This window comes from Cynoglossus semilaevis, chromosome 3 (genome assembly GCF_000523025.1).
Source record: "Cynoglossus semilaevis isolate Cse_v1.0 chromosome 3, Cse_v1.0, whole genome shotgun sequence".
NCBI classification, from domain to species: domain Eukaryota; kingdom Metazoa; phylum Chordata; class Actinopteri; order Pleuronectiformes; family Cynoglossidae; genus Cynoglossus; species Cynoglossus semilaevis.
Genome location: NC_024309.1, coordinates 9,839,906 through 9,861,599, shown reverse-complemented (window position 1 = coordinate 9,861,599; position 21,694 = coordinate 9,839,906). Strand labels below are relative to the sequence as shown.

The following is a 21,694-nucleotide window of genomic DNA, read 5'->3' as shown; positions in this document are numbered from 1 at the left end:
CGTTTAATAACAGCAATTTTCTTTGCTTTGCTCTTTTAGAAATGAATGTCATAACATAATCAAACGTCTTCTTAAAACCCAACCATTTATTTACAGTTACATAATCGCAACATCCCTTGTGTATTACAACACAAAACAATTCAAGGTATTGTTTTTGGAATTATTTTGTTGTCATGTGTTACGTATACGTCATTAATGTAAAAGTAATGTAAAAAGAAAAAGACTAATTTAGAACTGCCTTATATTGTGAAAACTTGATGTAATTCCAATAATTCCTAATGACCGTGCATCAAGACACCATCCACAGCTTATATTGACTTCAAATAACAAGGGTTTTTACAATTTGTTGCAGGTAAAATCAGCTAAGCTCCCCCTGGTATTATCAGTGTTTTTCTTCTGGTGTTTTAAAATGATAACAATCAAAACAGGGGAGACAAAAAGGAAGACACTGTTCTGTTGATGCTGTACAAGAGGAGACATTTATTGTACAATTTCCAACATCACAGATGTGTGTCACCAAAATCTGGTCATCTTCAGACCAATCAGGTGATGCAGACAAGGTGAAAACATCCACTCACATGCATGCCACACACTCTCTCTCTCTCTCACACACATACGTTCACGGTCTTAATACGTACAAAATTGAGATACAAATACAAATAATACTACAATAAAAACATTGTTGTTGTTGTTTTTAAAAATTCTTATAGCTATGTTTTCTATTCTGTAGAAAGACAACTAAGCTTCAGTAGTAAGTGAACATCATTTTTTTGTCTTCCTCTAAAATGATCAGTGAGATATCATCATAAAGAAAATTCTTACAGTATCTATATTTATATATTTATATATATATTTTTTCGAATTGACTGTGCCTCCAACTTTTGTTTTTTTCAGAAGGTGTTGTTCTTGCTTCAGCTTGTGTTACATTTTCACCAGTTACAGCAAATTTGTTGTTATAAAGTAAATTAAGCTGAATGTTAAACATTTTTTGTTGTACTCAGAGGTGAGTAAAGAGAACAGGTGGTCAAAGAATGATCACTGTCTGCCCCAAACATGAGAGTTTCAAACAGAAAGTCTGAGTGCAAAGTCAGTCATCGGATTGCAAACTGGTTTCACAGTCTTTGAGCAGCTTTTCCTAAACTGTGTGTTTTTAATCGTGCGTCATGAAACTCAGCTGTTTTCTCTGCATCAGATTCAAGAAGGAGGGTTTTGAGGAGGAAAAAAAATGACTTGAGAGTTTAACAGTGCAGCAGCCCCTCACACGGAAGGCTCCATACTGGGTATGACACGGTGATTAGCCCACACTAGAACCAGATGTTTGTGACTTAGACTGATGAAACCAGATGATGTCTGGTTGTCACCTTGTTGTCCGTCCACAGATGCACAGAAGCTATTGGTCTACAGCGTCTGCAGTCAGTTTTGTCAACAACACTAATGTCAGTAAACAAAGCAACTATAGAATTTACCAAGAGTCTTCAATGGTCCTGGGCTACATCTCAATTAGATCACATTAATTCCTGTACGGGAGCTCCGATCAGACAGGTGTGATAACTGAGTTTTACCAAATCTTTTTTTTTTTAACTTAGTGAGGCTTTTATATTGAGAAAAACAACAGCCCAGTGAGGAAATCTAGTGAGAATTTGCCCGATTCAACCATCAAGTTAACATGGATTTGTCTTTTTTTTCACAAGCAGTTGTCTCACTGTCTGTTGACAACTAAACAAAAGTCCTACTTCCTTTGTTTTCAGTTCACTTTTAAAACCAGGATGGTTGTTTTTTTTAACATTTTTAGATGACAACCACATTAGACAGGGTGACACACCATCACTCCAGTGGCATCTGAGACTCATGCTATAAAGTTTTCATGACAGACACTTCTTTTCTAACCACTGATGAATAGACCATGTCTGCCAAAAAGCCATTACCAAATACTTGCATGTGTATGTCTCTCTAGCAGGGACACCAAAAGAACTTTGAAGCAGAACTACTACTCTCTTTTTTGGAGATACTTTTAAAGGTAGACGACAACGTCCAGCCGACCTACGACAAGTGGTTGATCTTGAAATCTAAATTGTCTTGCACTGATGCTACATGAACAGACACCAGCACACGTGGACGTCTGTGCAGTGTCCAACACACTGTCACTGATGTGCTACACAAAGAACTTCCTGTCCATCCAAAGTCAAAGGCTACTCGGCGAGGCATCCGTGTCCTTTTTGACATCTTAGAAAGAACCATCATCTTAATCCAACAGTGCAGCAGGGATGTTGATGGATGGTGTTGTTCTAGGACAGTGTGTGCAGTCATGATTGTTCAGGCTATATAGGCCTGCAGCGCCTCCTACAGTTAGGGAGAACAGAGTCCTCCACATTCCTGCAGGTTTTTTTGACTCCTCATTTTGTTGCACCATTTTCGGGTCAGCAGCTAGTTGTGTGTTCTCAACAAGCACTAGCACACACACACAGACACGCACACATACATACACACAAACACATACATTGTCCTCCAGTTGTCCATCGCACTTGCTGTGCAGCAACATCCACCGTGAGGAAGAGGAGGACCTCAGACATTACCAATTCATCATGGAGCTTCGGTTCAGCGTCATAAAGAAGACTTGGCTGCTACCTCCAGAGCGAACTGAGGCAAAAAACACCTGCAGGGACGACAATTGTGGTTTCAGTTTCAACAAAAGACTGTGATGATGTATCAAACTGAACGCAACACAAGGTTTTCTACAACTAGGGCTGTATGTTGTTGATGCAAATCATCCATTTGTTTAAAGACTTTTTTAAAACTTTTTTTCACATGTGCAATACCAGCAGTGATCAAAACAGTGAGGCTACATCCATTTCTTACATACAGTCTATGGTCAGGCTGCAGCGACACACTCACCTTATCATTCCTCTCCGACAGAAACTTTAGCCTCTGAGCTCGTTTGTGCATGAAGACTCCGTCCAAGTGTCCTGTCTCAACAGAGCGAATTTCAATGGCCTTTTCTCCCCAACCCATGATCTGGTTTGAGTGGATGTAGGCTGTTAACACACACACACAGAAGGGACTTATACAGGAGAATTTTGCAAGGTTAAAATATGCTAATTGATGGTTTTATATACAATATAAACATATATTTAAAAATGTCACCCATTATGGTTTTAGTCTAAATTATCTGCCAGGTCTATTGTAACAACAGCTTCAATGTTTCTGCACATGTTAAGGTACTATAAGCTAGCCTACCAGGAAAAAATAAACAGACTTGATGTTGTGAGGCAGCACTTAAGGTCAGACGGACATGCGGTCAGTCAGACATACAAGTTTAATCAATGAGGATTTGGTTTCAGGGACACCTGAGAATCACAGAGTGAAGTTGAGTGAGGTGACCATTGACTGGGATCGTTTATGATCAGACATTCAGCCTGGATGAAACAACCTCGCCTCTGCCGTGTCCCGTTTCTCCTCCGTGACTCAATCTCATGAATAATAGAGTGAATCAGATGGTCTGCTGCAGAGCTTTTCATTTTTTTCATCTGCAAACTGTTGTTGCGTTTGTGTGAAAGCAACAGTGGACGATAGCAGGAAGGAAAGCTGCAGACAAAACTACACTAGCTAAAAAGCAGACATGAGCTAAAATTATTTTTAGTTTCCTTGAAATAAAAATAAAAAAATTATCCTAAGATAGTTAAAAAGTCAGTTTCACGTGGACCAAAATAGATAAAGTTAGCTGAAACATTTACAAATCAGTGTGAAAGGTTAGCAAAAAAATATATAGTTAGTTATATAGTTAAAGTTAAACAATAGATTGACGTACCAACAGAGGTGGGCATCTCCCCCCACTGCAGCACCACGTCTTTGGTGATACGTCCGTACGTGTTGACGTAGACGCCCTCATCCTCGTAGCACAGCAGCATCTCCATTCCGTCTGTCTTGGGCAGGACTACGATAGCGTGAGGAGTCACCTGACCCTGAATCTGGTGAAGTGCCGGGTTAATAAAAGTTAACGTCAACTCACAGGAGCTCTGGATTAATGTGGTTACAGAGGGGAAGCTGAACTGTTCTTACATGTGAAGGGATGTAGATGTCGTAGGGGTTTCCAGAGTCAACATCGATGACATGGAAGCCAACACTGGAGCCATAGATAACTTTCAACCTCTGCCCTTCCTCAACAGTCAGGTCCACCAGCAGAGGGCGATGTTGCAAATCTGTGAAGGACTGGCCAACACATTAAGAAGTATAAATTGGATGTTAAGAATATTTTGTTCAACATACTTGTGTAGGGATTGTTTTCCATAAACAACTACAGTATCTTTCACCCTAGTGTTTCTGTATTTCTGTAATAATTCAGTTTCTGTTTGCAAAGAAAATAACAACTGTTTTCTACCACATATTTATTTTCACCTTGAAAGCCATGAACTTGTGGTAAGGTTTTGGGGCCCAGGCATATATCTCCACAGAGTTCTTTAGAGCGATGACCAAGAACTTAATTCTCTCGTACTTCACTGCAAAAAAGAGCACAGATGTCAAAGAGGTCAGACACACAGGCACAATCATAGGAGTAGCAGTGTGTAACAGGCTGTATATTAAGTATTTCTACAGTAACCTAAATAAACAAAATTCACACTGACATAACTAACAAACAAACACATCTGATCACAGAATTCTGTCTCACCGACTTTGTAGTGCACACAGCCCTCCAGTTCTCCTACGGTGATCCAGCCCTGTTTCTTCTCTACTTCAGGGTCGTTGTGTAATATCCTGTTCCTGAGCCAGGACAGGTAGTAAACACGCAGCTTGTTCTTCTTCCCTGGTTTGGTAAGAAAACAATATAATCCATCAATCAGTTTATAGAACTTCACCTCAGTGTTGATACCTGTCACTGCAGTGAAATGGAGTTTTGCCTTTTGAGGAAACATGCCTCATCAGGAGCAGTACTGACCTGAGATGGTGACCAGGACGTTGAGTCCCTCCAGGACGTCCATCTGTTGGAAGCGTCGCCTGTTGATCAGGTTGTAGACTTTCCCCTGACCACTGCGGTCCAGCAGCATCAGGCCGTTCTCTGTCCCCACCAGCAGGTTGACTCCTGCACACGGTCACACCAGTTGAAAAAATATATACAACAACAATAACAGGTTATAAAGATCTTTGTTAACAATCTCCTGCTCCTCACCCCACAGCGCCGCACACAGGATCTCGGAGTTGAAGCGTTTCTTGTATTTGCGGATCTCAGGTGTGTCGCTGTGTGGCCTGATGTTGGTCGGGTTGACGTTGACCACAGAGATCTTTCTGGCCTCGTTTAGTCGTGCCTGCTCCTGCTCGTGCTCGTGCTTCAGCAGCTCATCCACAAACAGAGCTGCGAATGATTGAGGTGAAAAAAAAAGATGAAAATCCATCAACATTTTTATTCTGCTTTGCTCATTTTCAATGTTTTGTAAAATTAATTTTTTCATCATCATTCAGTAAATTTTAGTTGCACAACCTTTGGATACTTTCAGTTCGCCTTTCAGTTATTATTTGCTTTATCTGAGCCAGGTATTTTTGAACTTTCACCTTCTTTTAAAACAGAGGAAAGCACACAAACTATGATCACACTGACAGTTCTTAAAATACACTTTAAATATTCAGAACTATCCCTTTAAACGCCTGCAGAAGGGCTTGGACTCATATTATAACCCACCCCCACCTACCTGAAGCAGAGCTATTCTCGTCCTCAGTTGGAGACGTCCCGTAGACGCGTGGATCAACGAACGGTGTAAATGAAGCCTTGGAGCCGCCGCTGCCACCACCTCCCATCCCATACTGCCCGAAACAGAGACACAGGACAGAATCACAGGATCAGACGTTGTTTAGGTAGAAACGTACTGAAGGCGGAACAGTCAGAATAAAGGAAAAGTTCATTTAAATTTGTGTCTCTTTCTTGCGTTCTAAAATAGAAAAAAATCTAAATCACAACACAAAACTTGATTGTTTTAATGAACAGAGAGCTGACTTTTAGTTCACTTTCAGTTTCTTAATAGATTCTGGGCTTCTTGAAGCAATCACTTTTTATTCTTGCAACCTTTTCAAACCCAGTATAACTCAGTAATCTGTTCATTATTCTCCTAATTGAAATGTAGTTGTTTTGACAGAGTCACAGACAAATTTACGCCATCAAAAAATATCTTTTGTCTTTAAACCAATCTTGAGCTAACTGCCTAACTTATCATTTAATTTTTTTACTTAACTTTAATTTGCTAATTTTGATTAATACCAGCCTTGGAGACATGGAGTTTTCCTTTATTCCAACAGATACCTGTAGAACATGCTGAGGATCAGGGAGGAAGAAGGTCTGGGTCCAGGGGCTGGGAAACTAGTGATGCAGGTTAGTAAAAAAGTGATGGGGGGGTGAGGGTCTGTTTTTATCTGATTTGAGGAGCTGGGAGCAACGGTTCAATCAACACTGAACAGGTCAGAAAATGAAAAGTGCAGCTGTGACGGCTAACAGCCATTTTTACATGGTGCAAAGAGGTAAAATAAATCAAAAGGGGTGAGGTGAGGAAGTTTCAGGATGGGTAGGGGCCATATTTAGGTGCCATTTGACCTACTTGGACCCTGCAGAGTTGGCTGGGGGAGACAAAGGGGGAGGTGCTCTGCTGCACCAAATCAGGAAGTTGGGCGTCGCCAGAGAACAGACTGGCAATGCCCATGAATCCGATGCTGGCAGCAGAGCTCCGCCTTCGATCTCTGAGTTTCTGGAAAAAATAGAGAGGTGGGAGGGGCTACTGCTCAGCTGATTGACAGATGGGGGCACTGGCTAGACTCAGAGTGTGTTCCATGTTTGTGCACCAGGTTAAACTGTTAGTGCGGCATCATCATTGGACCAGATGATGAGGTGCTTCTTACCTCACGCATCATAAGAGTACTGTCCCTGGAGCTGTTTCCATAAGTGTCCTCATGGCCGTCGTTGTGTCCTCCCACCACATTCAGAGACTCATTTGTACTTTGACTTGCTGCCGGCCTGCAAAAGATTTAACAACTTCTTTAATTTTGATTCTTATTTTTGAAGAACAAAAAAAAAAAAAATCTCTACTGTCACTCACATGATGCGGGGTGCGTCGCTGACTGCTACCGTTCCATCATTGGCTCCGCCCTCTCCCTCCTCGTCCTCGCTGCTGTGAGAGTCCTCACTTGACGAGGAATAGTCAGTGACTTTGACTGGCGGGCGACTGGTCTCCTCACCCTGTCGCAACTCCCTTAGCTCTTTTGCTAAAGCAGTCAGGTCCTGCAGCAGGTTACAAAGATTTACGACAGATTCAAACAAAGTGCCGTCCAAAGAAATCCATCAGTCCATCAACCCAACATCTTACCGCAGGTCGACTCGGTCGTGTCATCTCTCTGGGGTCATCTTTGGTGTCATGTGATGAAAGTGTGGAACTTTCTGTCTTCACGGCTGAGTGACCTGAACAAAAACCAAGAAAAAATAAGAAAAAATAAGAAATATTAGCAAAAGGAAATAAACATGACATCATTATATTCCTGGTTTGATGGCTGCTAAATCTGCCACTCAGAGGTCCATAAGGAAAATCAGTTATTTTAGTTTATGGATAAAACATTAGTCTCTGATCTCCTGCTGTCTTCTGTGGTCAGTGTCATGTTTCCATATTGACTAAGGAGCTTCAGTGGATCAATCTTTGATTTAGTAATGCCTTAGCCCTGTATATTGACAAAGGACATTTTTTTTTATTTTACTTTAGTTTGACACAAAAAAACCCTAGAGGCCATAGTGTTTATTTACCTCGTTCATTGGAGCCTCCCTGTGAGCTTGGGGTGCTTGAGCTGGACGAGCTGCCACTGCTTGTTCTCTTTAGCGGTGTCTCCATGGAAACGTCCATCCTCGGTCGCAAGTCGGGGTTGCTACAGCAACGGAAACAACAACAACAACAGTGTTGTATCACTATTTCATTCATGAAAAAAAAGCGTTTGAAATGCAGAAATGTGTGTATGAGTGTGTGACTGTGTGTGTATTCTGTACCTGGCACGTATGAGGTGAGCTCCAGCTCTAGGACCAAGGCCAGGTCCATTTCCTGGAGAGTTCTTTCTGACTAACGCTGGAGAGATGGAGGTCGTTCTCTGAGGGACCTGAGAACACACACACACACACAAAAAAAAGTTCTACCAGTGGTCAAAACATTCAGATAAAACTGATTTGTTCTCAACAAAATAGTGCGCCCTCTGCTGGAGACAACAGGATTTAAACTCAGATAATGATCATTCAATACAAATACAAAACAAATCTGAACTATTGCTGTAGGATCAGAAACAATACACAGACAAAAAAGTTAGATGCTATCAAAAGGCAGAAAGTTAATTCCACACATGAACACAATCACCAAAAATAAACACACACACACACAAGCACAAACAATGGGGCGGTGGGCTCATGCAGAAACCTTAGGTGGGAGGTCATCGTCCTGCCGCAGCCAGGAGCTGCGGTCCAGCTTGTCGAGAGGGGGCGCCAGACGTGCAAGAGGTGGGGGAGGAGGGGTGTCGGAGGTGGGGTCAGAGTTCTGCCGGGGCATGGGAGGCCGGGAGGGGGAGGGTGACGCTGAGGAGGTGGAGGAGGAGACATCATGGGGGTCGTAAAGGGACTGTGAGCCTGAGAGGCCGTGACTCTTCACCTGCAGCAGGTGGGCCATCTGGACACACACACCCACACACACACAAGTGGACAACAGCCAGGAAAGAGCAGGTAGAGCAGGGTCAGGAGGAAGTGATGCAGGGAGAGAGTGATTAAGGAAAACATGCCAAGAGACGAATAAACCTTATCTAAGGATTAACTCCAACTGGCCCAGAGAATACTGCATATGAACACGGAAAAAAAAAGAAAATCTAATATACCGTAAAGTTAGCTCAAATATGAGAATAGTGAAAGGTTGGCCAGTAGTATGGATGTTATCTTAAATAGATAGTTAATGTGTTTCAAAGTGGGACAACCAGCCCAAGGAGAGCTGCAGTTGGCCTAAACTATTCCATAACTTTTTAGCAGGTGGTCTATGTCAGGCTTTTAGGCACCTGTGCTAAAACTGACACAATGTTACTAAATGTTGGGTTGCCCAAAATGAACAAAACTTGCCAAATGTTAACAAAGAAAAAAAATGGGAAAATTCTAAAATCTAGAAAAAAGAAAAGGTTAGAAGAAAAGAACAATACAACTTTAGCTTAGAAACAATTTGCAGTCAGCCAAATAGCAGGAAAATAGTTGAATGTAAGCCCAGAATTAGCCTTTTGCTAGCCATGTAGAAAACAATGCTAACAGCAGATTGAATTAAACATTTAACCCCAATACCTGTCATCTCTAAACAAACAGGACACAGAAAAATCAATGTTCTGTCTCAAACACTCTCATATTTACAGACAGGAGAGAAATAGCACCCACCTGTGGTTCAACAGAGCGGTGCATGGGTGGAGTCCGGGCCTGCTGAATTCCTCCACTGCTGAAGGACTCAGAACGAGGCGGCAACAACGGGTCTGAGATCCGGTTGGAGACTTGGTGCTGCAACGCAGGAGAAGTCTGTCTGTTCATCTTATAATGCTCCTCCACCTGACTCACACACACGCGTATACACACACACACACCGATGATGTTTATGACTGAGTTTGACTCAAGTGACACTCAATCCCAACAAAGTGTGAAAGATACTTCAAAGGAAAAGTCCAGGTATTTGAAGTATGGTTCTCTCATGTACCATCTGGTATACACTTTATATTATACTATTATATTCCAGATGTGTGAATAGTTACTAAGTACTAAGGAGTACACATGATCAATTTAATTGATTTGTGCAGCAGTGAACGTGGGTTTCAGTTTTCGAAGACTTAAAGTGAGAGATTTCATACTTCAAAAATCCTGAACTAGTCCTTTAACAACCTGAAAGTTAAGATTGAGTTTATATTAGCCTGAAAGAGAAGAAGTGATGTTAGCTAGAGTTAGTAGATGTTACAAACATGTTTCCATGCAAACAAAGAAGCCGCTCCGACCTGTGACCATCAAACACACCACGAATCACCTTTTATCATTTTATATGAAACTATAAATTATTTAAATAATTACTGTTAGCATAACAATGCTTAAACCTTTATAAAAACATTACAAAAGTAATTATTAAAAAAGTCAGGGTTTACATTTAGCTCAGTTAAGGCGTATTTATCATTTGGAGAAAAAGAGTCAAAATACAGAAGTTCAGTTAATCATCCAACGTCTCAGAGTGAAAGGATGCAATTCCTCCTGGTTAGAGAATAAAAGAGGTTAAAGGTTAAAGGGGGAAATGTCTCCACCAGGGGGGGTTAGTGAGTCAGTCTGGACAGACTTCAGAATGGGAAAAGAAGGACCGAAGCGTCTGTTTCTCCTGCGACTGACCCGTCGGCTTGGGCTGCGCCCCCTGGAGTTCGGGTTACGCTCACTGGACTCAGGACTCTGCCGACGCATCGGCGGATCAGAATACCCAGGCACACAGGTAACCCGGATTCGAGGCACATTCAAGAGATCCCTGGATGGGCTAACATGGGCAGGATATGAGGGGGGTCTGGGGCGCTGGCGGGGCTTGTACCCCGGCAGCTGCAGGAGGCTGTTGTAGTCGACTTGACGCGTCTCCCTAAAGGAGTGATATCTCTTGGGCTGGATGCGAGGAGAGTTGCTCTGAGCTCGACGCATCACCTGGGGGACAGGGTCAGTGTTAAAATTTAAAAGACCAACAGGAATAGAGAAGAATGGGGGTCTCGTTTTCAGGCAACACTGCCTCCTGTGGCTGAACCAAACATCCACAAATCAGCAGTTGAGTGAGTGTTAAAAATATCCAGGACAACATCGAATAAAAAAGGGTTTTTAAATCATCACAAGATTGAAGGTAACCCTGTATTTCAGGACATTTTACAGAGGCACATTCTGTTTTTACCTCTTTAGCCCACGCTGGCTTGTCATTGCTGCTGGGAGCCTGGTCTTTGTAATGGTACAACTGCTTCTTGTCCTGTGGCGGTCGCGTCTGTGCGTCCTGCTGCTGCTGCTGTTGCAGTGACACCAGGTACGCCCTCTCCTGCTGCAGCTGCCTCTGCAGGCGCTCGGCCTGACGCTGCTCCTCAATCTGCTTCCTCTTGTACTCCTGAAGCACAGGGGAGGGGACATAACGCAAAATCAAGCTAGGAACAACAATTTAAACAGATGCTAAGAATACTGCTCACAAGCCTAGAAGAAATTACCCACAAATTATATGTTGCGAGCGATGTACATGTTCTCGACCTGAAGCTTTCTTTTTGCTGTAGATTTTCATTTATAACTGAGATACTTTCTCAGTTAACACTTGCAGTTTTCTTGACTGACTTTTGGCTATTTATTTTAAAACTTTAGTTGGCCTTATAATTATATTTAATATTTCACATTTAGGAGAAACAGAAAATCACCACATTCCACTAATAAGATCTGTTTATCTCTGCAAGTTACCACATTCCACTAATAAGATCTGTTTAAAAATTTGGTTCCATAGTGGAGCGGTTGTAGAGTCCTGGGTTTGATTCCCAGAGGAACCACATGCTTGTTTTCGTAATCCTTCTCTGCAGGTTGCTTTGGATAAAAGCATCTGATAAAAGCATGAATGTAAATGTAAAATGTAAGTTGTCAGGGTTATGTGTGTGTGTTTGTGTGTTTGTGTGTGGTGTTTATGTGTGTGTTACCAGCAGTAACGCCTGCTCCTGCAGGAGTTGCTGTTGTAAGATCTCCAGCTGCCTCTGCTCTTCTTCCAGCTGTCTACGTATATACTCCTATCAGTCAGTCAGTAAGAACCCAGCACCACAAAAAGATGCAGCCAATCAGAGAGAAGGCAGACAGGCAGGCAGGGAGCCAATCAGAAGACCAGAAAAAGACAAAAGTAAGTCAGGAGGAAAACAGGCTCGAAGAGTTTAACGTTTTAGTCAGGTAAAGATTAGAGGGGATGCATTCACAGTAGGGGGCAGTAATGAGCAGATAAAGAGCTGAAGCTTTTCAGGAATTTTTTAAAACAGATCTTTTCTGGAAAAGCTTTTTGTGAATAAAAACCCAACTGTGTGGATGTAGCATTAAATCTGGAGAAATGTTAGAAGAAAAGTTAAGACTAAGAAGAAGCCGACTGAGCAGAGTGGACTGAGATGACAGGTCCTCATTTCCATCAGGCTGTGATCTAACCTGTTCTCGTTCTGCGTGCCTCCTCTCCTCTTCCCGTCGCAGCTGCTCAATCTCTTCGTACCTCCTGCGCTGCTCTCTCTCCTGCTGCTTTCGCAGCTCACGCTCTCGACGCTGTTGCTGTAGGTGAAAGTGAATATTTGAACACGACCAGTGCCTCAGCTGCAAATATTTGGTTTTTTTAAACCTGTAACTGTAAGTGAAGTCAAACAAATCTCACCTCCTCCAGCCGTCGCCTCTGCTCCTTCTGCTCCTCGATGCGCTTCTGCCTCTCGGCCAGCAGTTGGCGCTTGTGCTCCTCGTTCTGCTGCTGCTCCAGTTGCTGGCGCCTGATCAGTTCCGATCGTTCCTTATTGGCCAGCTGTAGACGAAGGAAGTCCCGTCTCAGAGTGGACTCCCCGGGAATGTTGATGATGGAGCTGCAGGAGAACCAGTCAGGGGAGAAGGAGTCGTTACATCTGCGCGTCTCCATTCACCAACATTTGGATAGAAGTAGCACAATATTATACGAACCAACTGAGAAATTACCAGAGTTGAGCTCCAGGTGTTTGTGTAATTTTACATACAAAAACGGCTTCCTATTTTTTTGGAAACTTCTGTGGTCAGCATAAGCATTAGTGACATTAGCATTAGCTTCAGTTTGTCCTAGGTACCTTGGTTCGCCGACGTCCCGTTCTTCGTCTTCCTCCTCACGGCCGCTGTACTCGTACTCTGTCTCATCTGAAAAAAAAAAAAACGCACCTCAGAATACAAACATTCTCCTGGGAACGGTATCAACCTGCAGGTGGCAGCCTCACCGCGCTCGCCCCTCCTCTTCTTGGTGCGGTCAATATGGTCTTTGAGTTGAATGCGGACCTGCCTCTCGTTGGGCAGGTCTCTGATGAAGGGGTGTTTGAGCAGCTGCTCGGTGCTCGGCCTCTGGCTGTGACTTTTCACCAGGCAGCTGTCGATGAAAGACTGGAACTTCTTTGACCTGGAAAACACAAATCCAGAACCTTCAGATCGGGAACAAAAACGTTTAAAAACTAATGGAGACGAGACGCTGGAATCACTCACCATTTCTTAGACTTGAGTCTAGGGGCGGGGTTTCTAGGGATGAGGAAGAGCGCTCGCATTGGATGCATGTCGCACAGAGCTGAGAAGGAAAGCAGAAACGAAAAAAATGAAGAGGAATAGTAGAAATACACAGGAAAAAAACACTTTATATGATGAAAAGAAGGGAAGAAGGAACTAGATAGAAGAAAAAGAGAAGTTCTGCAGATGCATGAGAAAGGAAATCTAACATGTTAAGATATGAGCTGGACACCATGTAAAGGGATGAGAGTTATAGGTTTGACACTTACGTGGAGCTCCCTCTGCCATTTCTATAGCTGTGATACCCAGAGACCACAGATCACTCTAAATAAGAGATAAAGAGAGAGAGAGAGAGAGAGAGGGGAGGGGGGAGAAACATCACAACTTCTAAAAATCTATTAGCAACTTCACAAGTGTTTTTTTCCAATGTACTTGTTGAAAGTACAACAATACAGCAAAAAAATAATAATACCCATCTGTCCCAGTGTTTGTACTTTGTTTCGCTTTTTACTCTATTTGTACTTTGTTATTTTCCTATGTGCAACTGTAGGAAATTAAAGTATATTGATCCATCCCACACATACCTTGAAGTCATACGTGGCGTCTGGGTTCTCATCACATGCAATAACCTCCGGTGCCATCCAGTACGGCGTCCCAATAAATGTGTTCCGCCGCCCGACCGTACGATCCAGCTGAGCACTCACACCAAAGTCGACTAGACATGCAGACACACAGAACTGCATTCAGGACCATTTTCTAAACCCTACAATGTCCAGAGTTCCAGGAACCTCCCACCTGCATCGCCAGTTAATGTGATTTAAAAATGTGGCGTCATGGAGGTTGTCTGAGTCTGAGAGTCTTACCGAGTTTGACCTCAGCGTTCTCCGTCAGCAGCACATTCTGACCTTTGATGTCCCTGTGGATGACCTTGTGCTGGTGGAGATGAGTCAGACCCTGGCGAAAGAAGAAGACACTGTGAAAACAGAAGAAAAGTAGAAGTAAATCTGCCCCTGTCTCTGTAAACAACTACAGCTCTCACCCTCAGGATCTCTCTGCAGACGTAGGCGATCCACTCCTCCTTCAGCGAGTTGCCTTTGGTGTTTTTGATCAGGTCTGTGATTGAACCAGCACCACAGAACTCCATCACCAGCTGCAGACATTCACAGAATCGAAAAAATACATAAAATTAGAGCAAAAAAAAAAACCAGGCAAAATTTGACCAACACCGCCACCAGGTGGTCCAAAAATGTTATGCTCTTATCTACATCATCACAAAAAGTAACGATCTGAGATCTTGTACAGACGTTTTGATCCAATGTTTTCTTACAACAGTGGAGGCATCACTGTTCACTTTACCTCAAACTGCTGTCACATGTACTGTAGTCTATTGGCTAATAATTAAATTAAGTTTTGATCCAATGTTTTCTTACAACAGCAGAGGCATCACTGTCTGTAGTGCTATTCACATTACCTCAATCTGCTGTCACAAGTACTGTAGTCTATTGGCTAATAATTAAATTAATGTTAGCACACCTGCTAGGATAGCTGAAGAAGCTAAACTGGATAAAAATATAGAGGAGGTTTTTAAGTTTAATGCTTCTTCAAAATCCTCTCTGTTTCACTGGGCCAAGCAAAACTCCAGGTGTTTGAAGACTGTTGCCCCCTTGTGGTCGTTGTATGACGACGTACGTACCCAGAGCTGATCGTCCATCCCAGGGGGGTTCTTCTTAACGAAGGCTCCATAGTAGGTGGCGATGTTTCTGTGGTGACTGTACTTCTTCAACATGTTGATCTCCGCTTTAATCTCCTCCTCCTCATCCTGAAGAACGCCCATACGCACAGGAAATACACAAACACGTTGTGATGCAATAATGTGTAATGTAAAGACGTTTGACACAAAATGGACAGACAGGTGAATCTTTGAATATTCAGAACTTTGAAGTATGACTCACTCCCGTGACGTCCATGACCTTGATGGCAGCGAGTTGGCCAGTTTTGACATGGCGACCCTAAAAAAAAAGGAGTAGACCGATGCATTTGATAAAGAAAAATAATAACTAAAAAAATTCTATTGATCGATCAAATAACCCAGACCCCAGTCTGCATGTTTTTTAGACCGAAGAAACCAGAGGATCTGGAGAAGACACAAACAGGGCAAACATGACTGCAGGTGTTGACGGTTCTGGATGTTTCTGTAGTTTTCATTACATTCCCTTGTTTTCCTTTTGTTTCAAGTTCAGAAGTGGTGTTTTTTTACTTAAATGTTTTGGAACTCCTGTTTCAGGTTCACCTCAGAGACACAAGAGCCTCAGAGCCTGGCTGCAGGTGACGCCTGTGAGACCTGACATGCTGAGGGTCACATCAAGAACGGACGATGTGAAGGCTTCAAAAAAGGGTCTGCTCTTTATCCAGAGAACTGTTCCTCACTTCTACAAGACCCTGTTGTTGTTGTTGTTGTTTGACACAGATCATTACAAGACATTCTGGGGTTTTTTAAACCTTTGATTTTTTTTATCTCCTGCCACAAAAACATAAATCTGCCTCAGGATTTTTATTTTGTTGTTATTCTGTCTGAAGCTCTTTTCCCTCAAACTCTGAAGTCACATCACAGCTGTTAGTGCAAGAAAGTGGAAATTCATCCACCACACACACACTCACATGCACACGCGTGCGCACACACACACACACACCATTTCCTTGTGGTAACCTAGCAACAGGCCTGACAGGTTGTTTGGTGAGGGCAACGAATAGGGGGTTGGATGATGTGTGTGTGTGTGTGTGTGTGTGCACAGTCAATATTTCACACTCTGGGTCACTCACACTTGCAAGCTGGATGCGCGACAAACGCACTCACACACGCACACGCAAGTGCACACACACAGTTTCTTACTGTTGCATCAGAACATATCAGAGGCCGAATCCATCTCAGAGAAAATTTAACATTTCATGATCCTGCAGTCGTTCCACTGAATCTCCTTGACTCAGTCTCTTTCATCATCGCCACCACCACCATCATCATCATCATCTTCTTCATTTATTATAATTATTATGAATGACATGAACAGTAGTTACACATACCTCTGATGACACTAAATCGTTTTCATTGAGATTCTGTCACATTCTCTACAAATACAGTATCTTGTTCCTAACATGTAATTATCTTGAGGTTAATTTTGTTACCTTTGGCCTATAGCTCCCATAGCCGGTTGGCTAACATTTAGCACTTTCTTTCGTCTAGGGTTATATAGCACATTATCTGCCCACATTTCATTAGCTCCTTGTTTCCTCCTTACTTGCAGCTCCAGGTCAGACTCTCCTTAGCACTTCGGTCTAAACCGTCCCAAACACGTTCATTTCTACTCTTTTCTTCCATAGAAGATCTCAACACCTCTGATTCTCCCACCTCTCGTTCTGCCTCCTGTCTTTTGGACACGGTCCACTGTCTCTAACTTATTCTTTAGAACCAGCTGATTCTGACTTTTAGATTTCTTCCTTTCAGTTCTGATGCTGGGTTTATTGTAAATCTCCAGCCTTCATCTCTTTCTTCATGCAAAGTCTTCTGGATTTGTATTGTGGAATATTTTAAATAACTCTCCACCCCTGCAGGTTCTCTTCCACCTGCTCCCTATTCCCACAACTGATTACAATGTCATTCCAGGACATTGTGGTCCACGGGGCCTCCTGCTCCAGTCCATCTGTCAAGCTGTCCCTGAGATTTTTAAGAAGAAACTTAAATATACTCTGACTCTGACAGCCCTGACATTTATATCTGCCTTGGAATCGATGACTTCACACCAATGCCCATCATTAGTGATCAACGGCCGAGAGTCTGGATCAAGTCCACGCTGTTCGCTGTTACTCAGCAATGTTCAATTCTACACATCTGAGCTTCTCTGCGTCTCAGGCTCGGGTTAAGTCCGGAGAATCACTGCAGCGGCTGAAGGACAAACGGCTGCGACGGAGGCAATAAAAGCAGGCGGCAGATAAAAGAGAGGTGATGAGAGGAAGCGATAGCGTCTGACACGGGCTCTTTGTTTCTGCTATCGCTCTTCCTCTGACACTGATGGCCAGCAAAACAATCTCCCAGAGGTGTTCTGGAGTGTGTGTGTGTGTGTGAGGGGAGAATTATGCTTATGAAGAATCTGAATCCAAACACAAACACACACACAGGCAGCAGAGGAGATAAAGATAGCGGCAGAGTGAGAAGGGAAGGAGGGGTCAGGTAAAGAGGAGGAGGAGGAAGATGACTGGAGACAGGAAAGGGCAAAAGACTCCTTTTTCCAACGTGGCCTGAGGTGTAAAAACACATCACAGAGCTGCAGTGTTCAGACAAGCCTGACATTCCTCACCCCAACACAAGCCCTGACAGAGGAGGACGTAGGACGAACAGCTGAGATTCCATCTCTGACACTCTTCACATGCAAAATCCACCGGAGAAAGTAAAAAAGGTTCGACGGACTCTGACTGTTTGGAGCCAACTGTAAAAACTGTGATCACGTCTCAGACAAGTATTGATCTCAGACTCCAGTGTGTCCTTGTAGCCATCCAGATACTGACTCGTCTATAAAATGAAGTTCTGCTTGAAAGGATGTGTCCATTTAAAACACCTTTCTCGTGATATACAGACTTTTTCAAATTAAATGTCAGGTTTATGATTCAAATTTACAATAAAAGTACAATAAAGGTAAAGTATAGATGAATCTAATCCTCTCAGTAACATTCACCTCCCGTGTGAGAAGAAATACATGGTGACGTGTGTAAGTAGGTGTCGTTCTCACTTTCTGCTTAAAATCTTGACATTTCTGGGTGAAAATATTCACCAGTAGGAGGCAGTGGCGCTAAGCGAAGTATGCAGAGCTGATGGCATTATCCAGAAAAGAAAAAGCAGAGCAGAGATACATTAGCTTAGCCTAGCAGTGGAATATATTTGTCATAATTTTAACAGACGTTGTAGCAACAATGCAACAACTTCATGGTGTTTTTTTTTCAGTATAACACAGCTCCTCTAAACCCCTGCCTCGACCCTGTCGATCCTGGGCTGTAGCTAATGCTGTTCAGTGGGCGGCAACAACAAGTCTTCAAACCTAAATGTAATAACAGTTTCTGTTAGAATTGTCTGGCTTTTGGGGTTTTAGTTCTATATCTGCTTACCCAGTTTCATAGACCACTAAGAAAGTGGAAAGAACATTTTTGGTCAGAATCTGAGCAGTATTAATAAAAAAGGGCAGACAAGACATAGTTCTAAAATTAAAAAAAATAAAAGGATAGGCGCAGACATACCAGAGAGAGCAGTGACAGACTGCCAGTCTGGAGAAAACTATGCTGTCACACGAACCAAATAACAAACCGGTTTTCTGCTGCTCTTCGTTTACCCACAATGCTCAGTGATTGACAACAGCCTCTATTAATTGTTTTCAATCAATCATCACAGTGAAGGCGATGTCACCTCATAGGAACGACGGATCAATAACGAACAACCAGAACGGATGTGCACAGGTACACTATTCACTGTAGATCCCAGTGTCCAAGTATCTGTATTTGTATTTGAAGTACACTTCAGTTCTCAGTATTTGAACTCAAATCCCAACGTCCTAAAACCATCATCTGTCAACAGTGGTCCAAAGAGGGAAGTCGCTCTACAGGCAGCAGGTGGTTCAAACGGCTGTGGAAGGTTCTGCTATAAAGTGTCAGAACACACAGCACATCACACACTGCATACTGAAGCTGCAGACCAGACGGAGAGCTCACGTCCTGTCCACCGCTGACAGTGACAGGAATGGGCATGTTCTGTGCAATCAGAATAACTACAGGCAGCAGCAGAAACAGCTGATGATTTGTTCAATGCTTGGAAACCTTGGATCTTCACATTCGTGTGGAAATTTCTTCATAAAAGGTTTGGAAAACACCAGGAGTTCAAGGCGTTGTCTTGACCTCCAGGTATCAGTCCAATCAAACATCTGTGAAGTGCTTGAGAAACCACTCTGGTCCACAGAGGCCAGACCTCGCAACTTAAAGGACTTAAAGGATCTGCTTCTAACGTCTTGGTGCTAGATACCACAGAAGAACTTCAGAGGTCCAGTGAAGTCCGTGCTTCCACAGGTCAAGGCTGTTTTGGCAACGGAAAATGAACCATCACAATATTAGGCTGCGCTCTGACAGATTTCTAGAATAACTTTCATATTTTTCTTTTCAGGGATTACTGAGATGTTGAAGTTGGTACCATTTCCAGGTACAGAACCTGGAGTGCAGGAGGAGGAGTGGCCAGGAAATGAGAAACATTGGGTTTAAATGTCTCAGACACCTTTTGGCCACACCTACGAGCATTGGGAATTGAACTCTGCACCTCTGAAACTTCCTACAACCTTCACACACATCTGGTTAGTTAAGATTTTCAGGAACAGCAGGCTGAGGTCACAGCGTAAATAATATCCAAACAACATTTTTCTCACAGCCACAGATCCACAAACACACACACTACAAGTCAATAAAACAGTCTTACCTTGTAAACCTGCCCGTAGGTTCCATTTCCAACCAGTTCCACCAGCTCAAAGATGCCAGCTGGGTCCTGAGGAAGAGTCAGAAACGCTGTGTTATAAATAAGAACAAGCATCTATCTTAGAAGTTAATAATGTGTCACCTGGACGAGCTGTTTACACACATCTCTGTGTGTATGTATGTGTGTGTGTGCAGTGGTATCATGTAGGTGTGTGTCATGGTCCAGTCAGCCACAGGAGAGCATCTAAGCCTCTTCATGAGGATTAGCTTAAAAAGCAGCAATTCTCAAGGTCACGCAGACAAACATGAAATCCTGCAGGAACCAGTCCCAGTGCACACACACACACACACACACACACACATCTTATACAGATATACAGTATATATACACACACACACACACCTGGACAGGGTTGTCCAGGTGTGTGTGTGTGTGAAGATGAGAATCAGAAGTGCAGCTATAGGCTGGTCAGGCTGCACGAGGACACCCTGATGATTTTCAGACACAGGAAGTGCTGTGTGTTACATTGAAAACTGGTAGGATTTGCGTCACGCTGATATGTGTCCCCCCTCCCCCCCAGCCTCCCTCCCCCTCTAATGCTCTGACCTAATTTCTGTATCATCATAGCAGTCAAGTAGAAAGAGTTTTTTTTTTTTTTTTTTTTTTGCAGGAACACGATCATCTCACTCTGAGGGAAATGAAAGACAAAGTATATATAGATGGGCCGAACACACGGGTGACGCTGAAGCCTCATCTGTGGTTCAAGAGGAAGCACAAACATGTCAGAACGTACAAATATGAGTAATGGTGCCAGATGTTGTCACTTACCCGTTCACAGTACACATCTTCATCATCCTGACTTTGACTAGAGCCTCAGAGACACAGTTCTGTCTGACCAGGACCGGCCGTGGTCCTCACCGAGACATCTGCACCGCTCATCATCTCTCTAACACTGAACCCTGTTTACTTCAGTCAGACTCTGCTCAGCTTTGACTTCCACAGTCACTGTGTAGCAGGGCATTGTTTCAGGAGTCACACTGCGTTTCAGTGGTTGAGTCTAATCTGTGCTCTGTGTCTCTTCTAGTTCTATAGTAGTCTATTTATGCTGCTGTAAGAACATGGATTTGTTGTTGTATATTTGCCTGATAATCTGCAGCTACACACACACACACACACACACAGTCACACCCTGTTGTTCAAGCCCAGACTTGATTGTTACCGTGCAGGTATACTACAGCGTTGCGTAAGCAACAGCAGCAACAGCATTAAAGAATAGGGAAGAAAGAAGAGCTGTGAGTGACACACACACACGCATTCGCACGCGCACACCACGTGACATGTACAGTTTCTGTAGAACTGAGCACATGTTTAATGTTCGACCGTCTCTGACTGTACGTGTGTGTGTGTGTCACACACATTCCTGCAACGAAATCATCCTGTGCGCTCTCTCATCACGTGCACGAGCGCGCGCAACCCCCTCCCCACTGTGATGCATTACTGCTGCTGCTGCTGCTGCTGTCGCCACAACATCACGAAATGGCGGAAATTGTTCCCGGTCGTTGCTTCTTTATTATTCAGTGTGTTTTTTTGTGCGTGTGTGAGCGTGCACACACATCTATCCGTGTGTCCGTGGGTGTGTGTGACCGTTGTGTGGAGCAGAAACACACATCTGACCTAGACACTCACACTCATCCCTGTGTAATGCAATGCAATGATACGGTCTGACGCGCGTGCACGGGAAAGGAGGTGGCGTTTACGCGTGCAATATCGGCAGCTCAGGGCCTGTCATGGCGTCACTAATTATGGTTTGGAAAAAAAATAAACAACAAATAAACAAACAATAAGAAGAGAGACCGCATGAGACCACGCGCGCGCGCACGGCGACCCGATTCTCTCAAATGTTTCATTCCTGGGTATAAGAGACTCACACGCGCGCACGCACGCAC

The 21,694-nt window shown here is 43.3% G+C and overlaps 1 protein-coding gene across 9 annotated transcripts in view; it reads right to left on the bottom strand.

Moving 5' to 3' along the window:
* Window positions 1-884: 884 nt before the first annotated feature.
* Window positions 885-21,694, bottom strand: part of tnikb (TRAF2 and NCK interacting kinase b) — a 23,293-nt gene continuing 2,483 nt past the window's right edge. For 2 of the 9 annotated variants that reach the window (XM_025054343.1, XM_017031506.2), the window contains exons 2-32: window positions 19,752-19,817; window positions 15,205-15,261; window positions 14,946-15,071; window positions 14,292-14,402; window positions 14,116-14,206; window positions 13,837-13,967; window positions 13,522-13,576; window positions 13,235-13,313; window positions 12,976-13,151; window positions 12,832-12,898; window positions 12,399-12,597; window positions 12,182-12,298; window positions 11,695-11,781; window positions 10,923-11,126; window positions 10,388-10,684; window positions 9,407-9,571; window positions 8,421-8,666; window positions 8,003-8,109; window positions 7,766-7,884; window positions 7,338-7,429; window positions 7,071-7,252; window positions 6,874-6,988; window positions 5,679-5,790; window positions 5,162-5,344; window positions 4,931-5,074; window positions 4,664-4,798; window positions 4,393-4,493; window positions 4,057-4,206; window positions 3,806-3,965; window positions 2,893-3,032; window positions 885-2,653 (exon numbers count right to left, since the gene is read on the bottom strand). In XM_025054343.1, coding sequence (XP_024910111.1) covers window positions 2,570-2,653; window positions 2,893-3,032; window positions 3,806-3,965; window positions 4,057-4,206; window positions 4,393-4,493; window positions 4,664-4,798; window positions 4,931-5,074; window positions 5,162-5,344; window positions 5,679-5,790; window positions 6,874-6,988; window positions 7,071-7,252; window positions 7,338-7,429; window positions 7,766-7,884; window positions 8,003-8,109; window positions 8,421-8,666; window positions 9,407-9,571; window positions 10,388-10,684; window positions 10,923-11,126; window positions 11,695-11,781; window positions 12,182-12,298; window positions 12,399-12,597; window positions 12,832-12,898; window positions 12,976-13,151; window positions 13,235-13,313; window positions 13,522-13,576; window positions 13,837-13,967; window positions 14,116-14,206; window positions 14,292-14,402; window positions 14,946-15,071; window positions 15,205-15,219 — 3,990 coding nt within the window. In that variant the 5' untranslated portion in view covers window positions 15,220-15,261; window positions 19,752-19,817 and the 3' untranslated portion in view covers window positions 885-2,569. Of the gene's footprint in view, window positions 2,654-2,892; window positions 3,033-3,805; window positions 3,966-4,056; window positions 4,207-4,392; window positions 4,494-4,663; window positions 4,799-4,930; window positions 5,075-5,161; window positions 5,345-5,678; window positions 5,791-6,575; window positions 6,723-6,873; window positions 6,989-7,070; window positions 7,253-7,337; window positions 7,430-7,765; window positions 7,885-8,002; window positions 8,110-8,420; window positions 8,667-9,406; window positions 9,572-10,387; window positions 10,685-10,922; window positions 11,127-11,694; window positions 11,782-12,181; window positions 12,299-12,398; window positions 12,598-12,831; window positions 12,899-12,975; window positions 13,152-13,234; window positions 13,314-13,521; window positions 13,577-13,836; window positions 13,968-14,115; window positions 14,207-14,291; window positions 14,403-14,945; window positions 15,072-15,204; window positions 15,262-19,751; window positions 19,818-21,694 lie in introns of all 9 variants that reach the window. The other 7 variants (XM_025054345.1, XM_008307869.3, XM_017031509.2 and 4 more) reach the window with 7 other exon arrangements.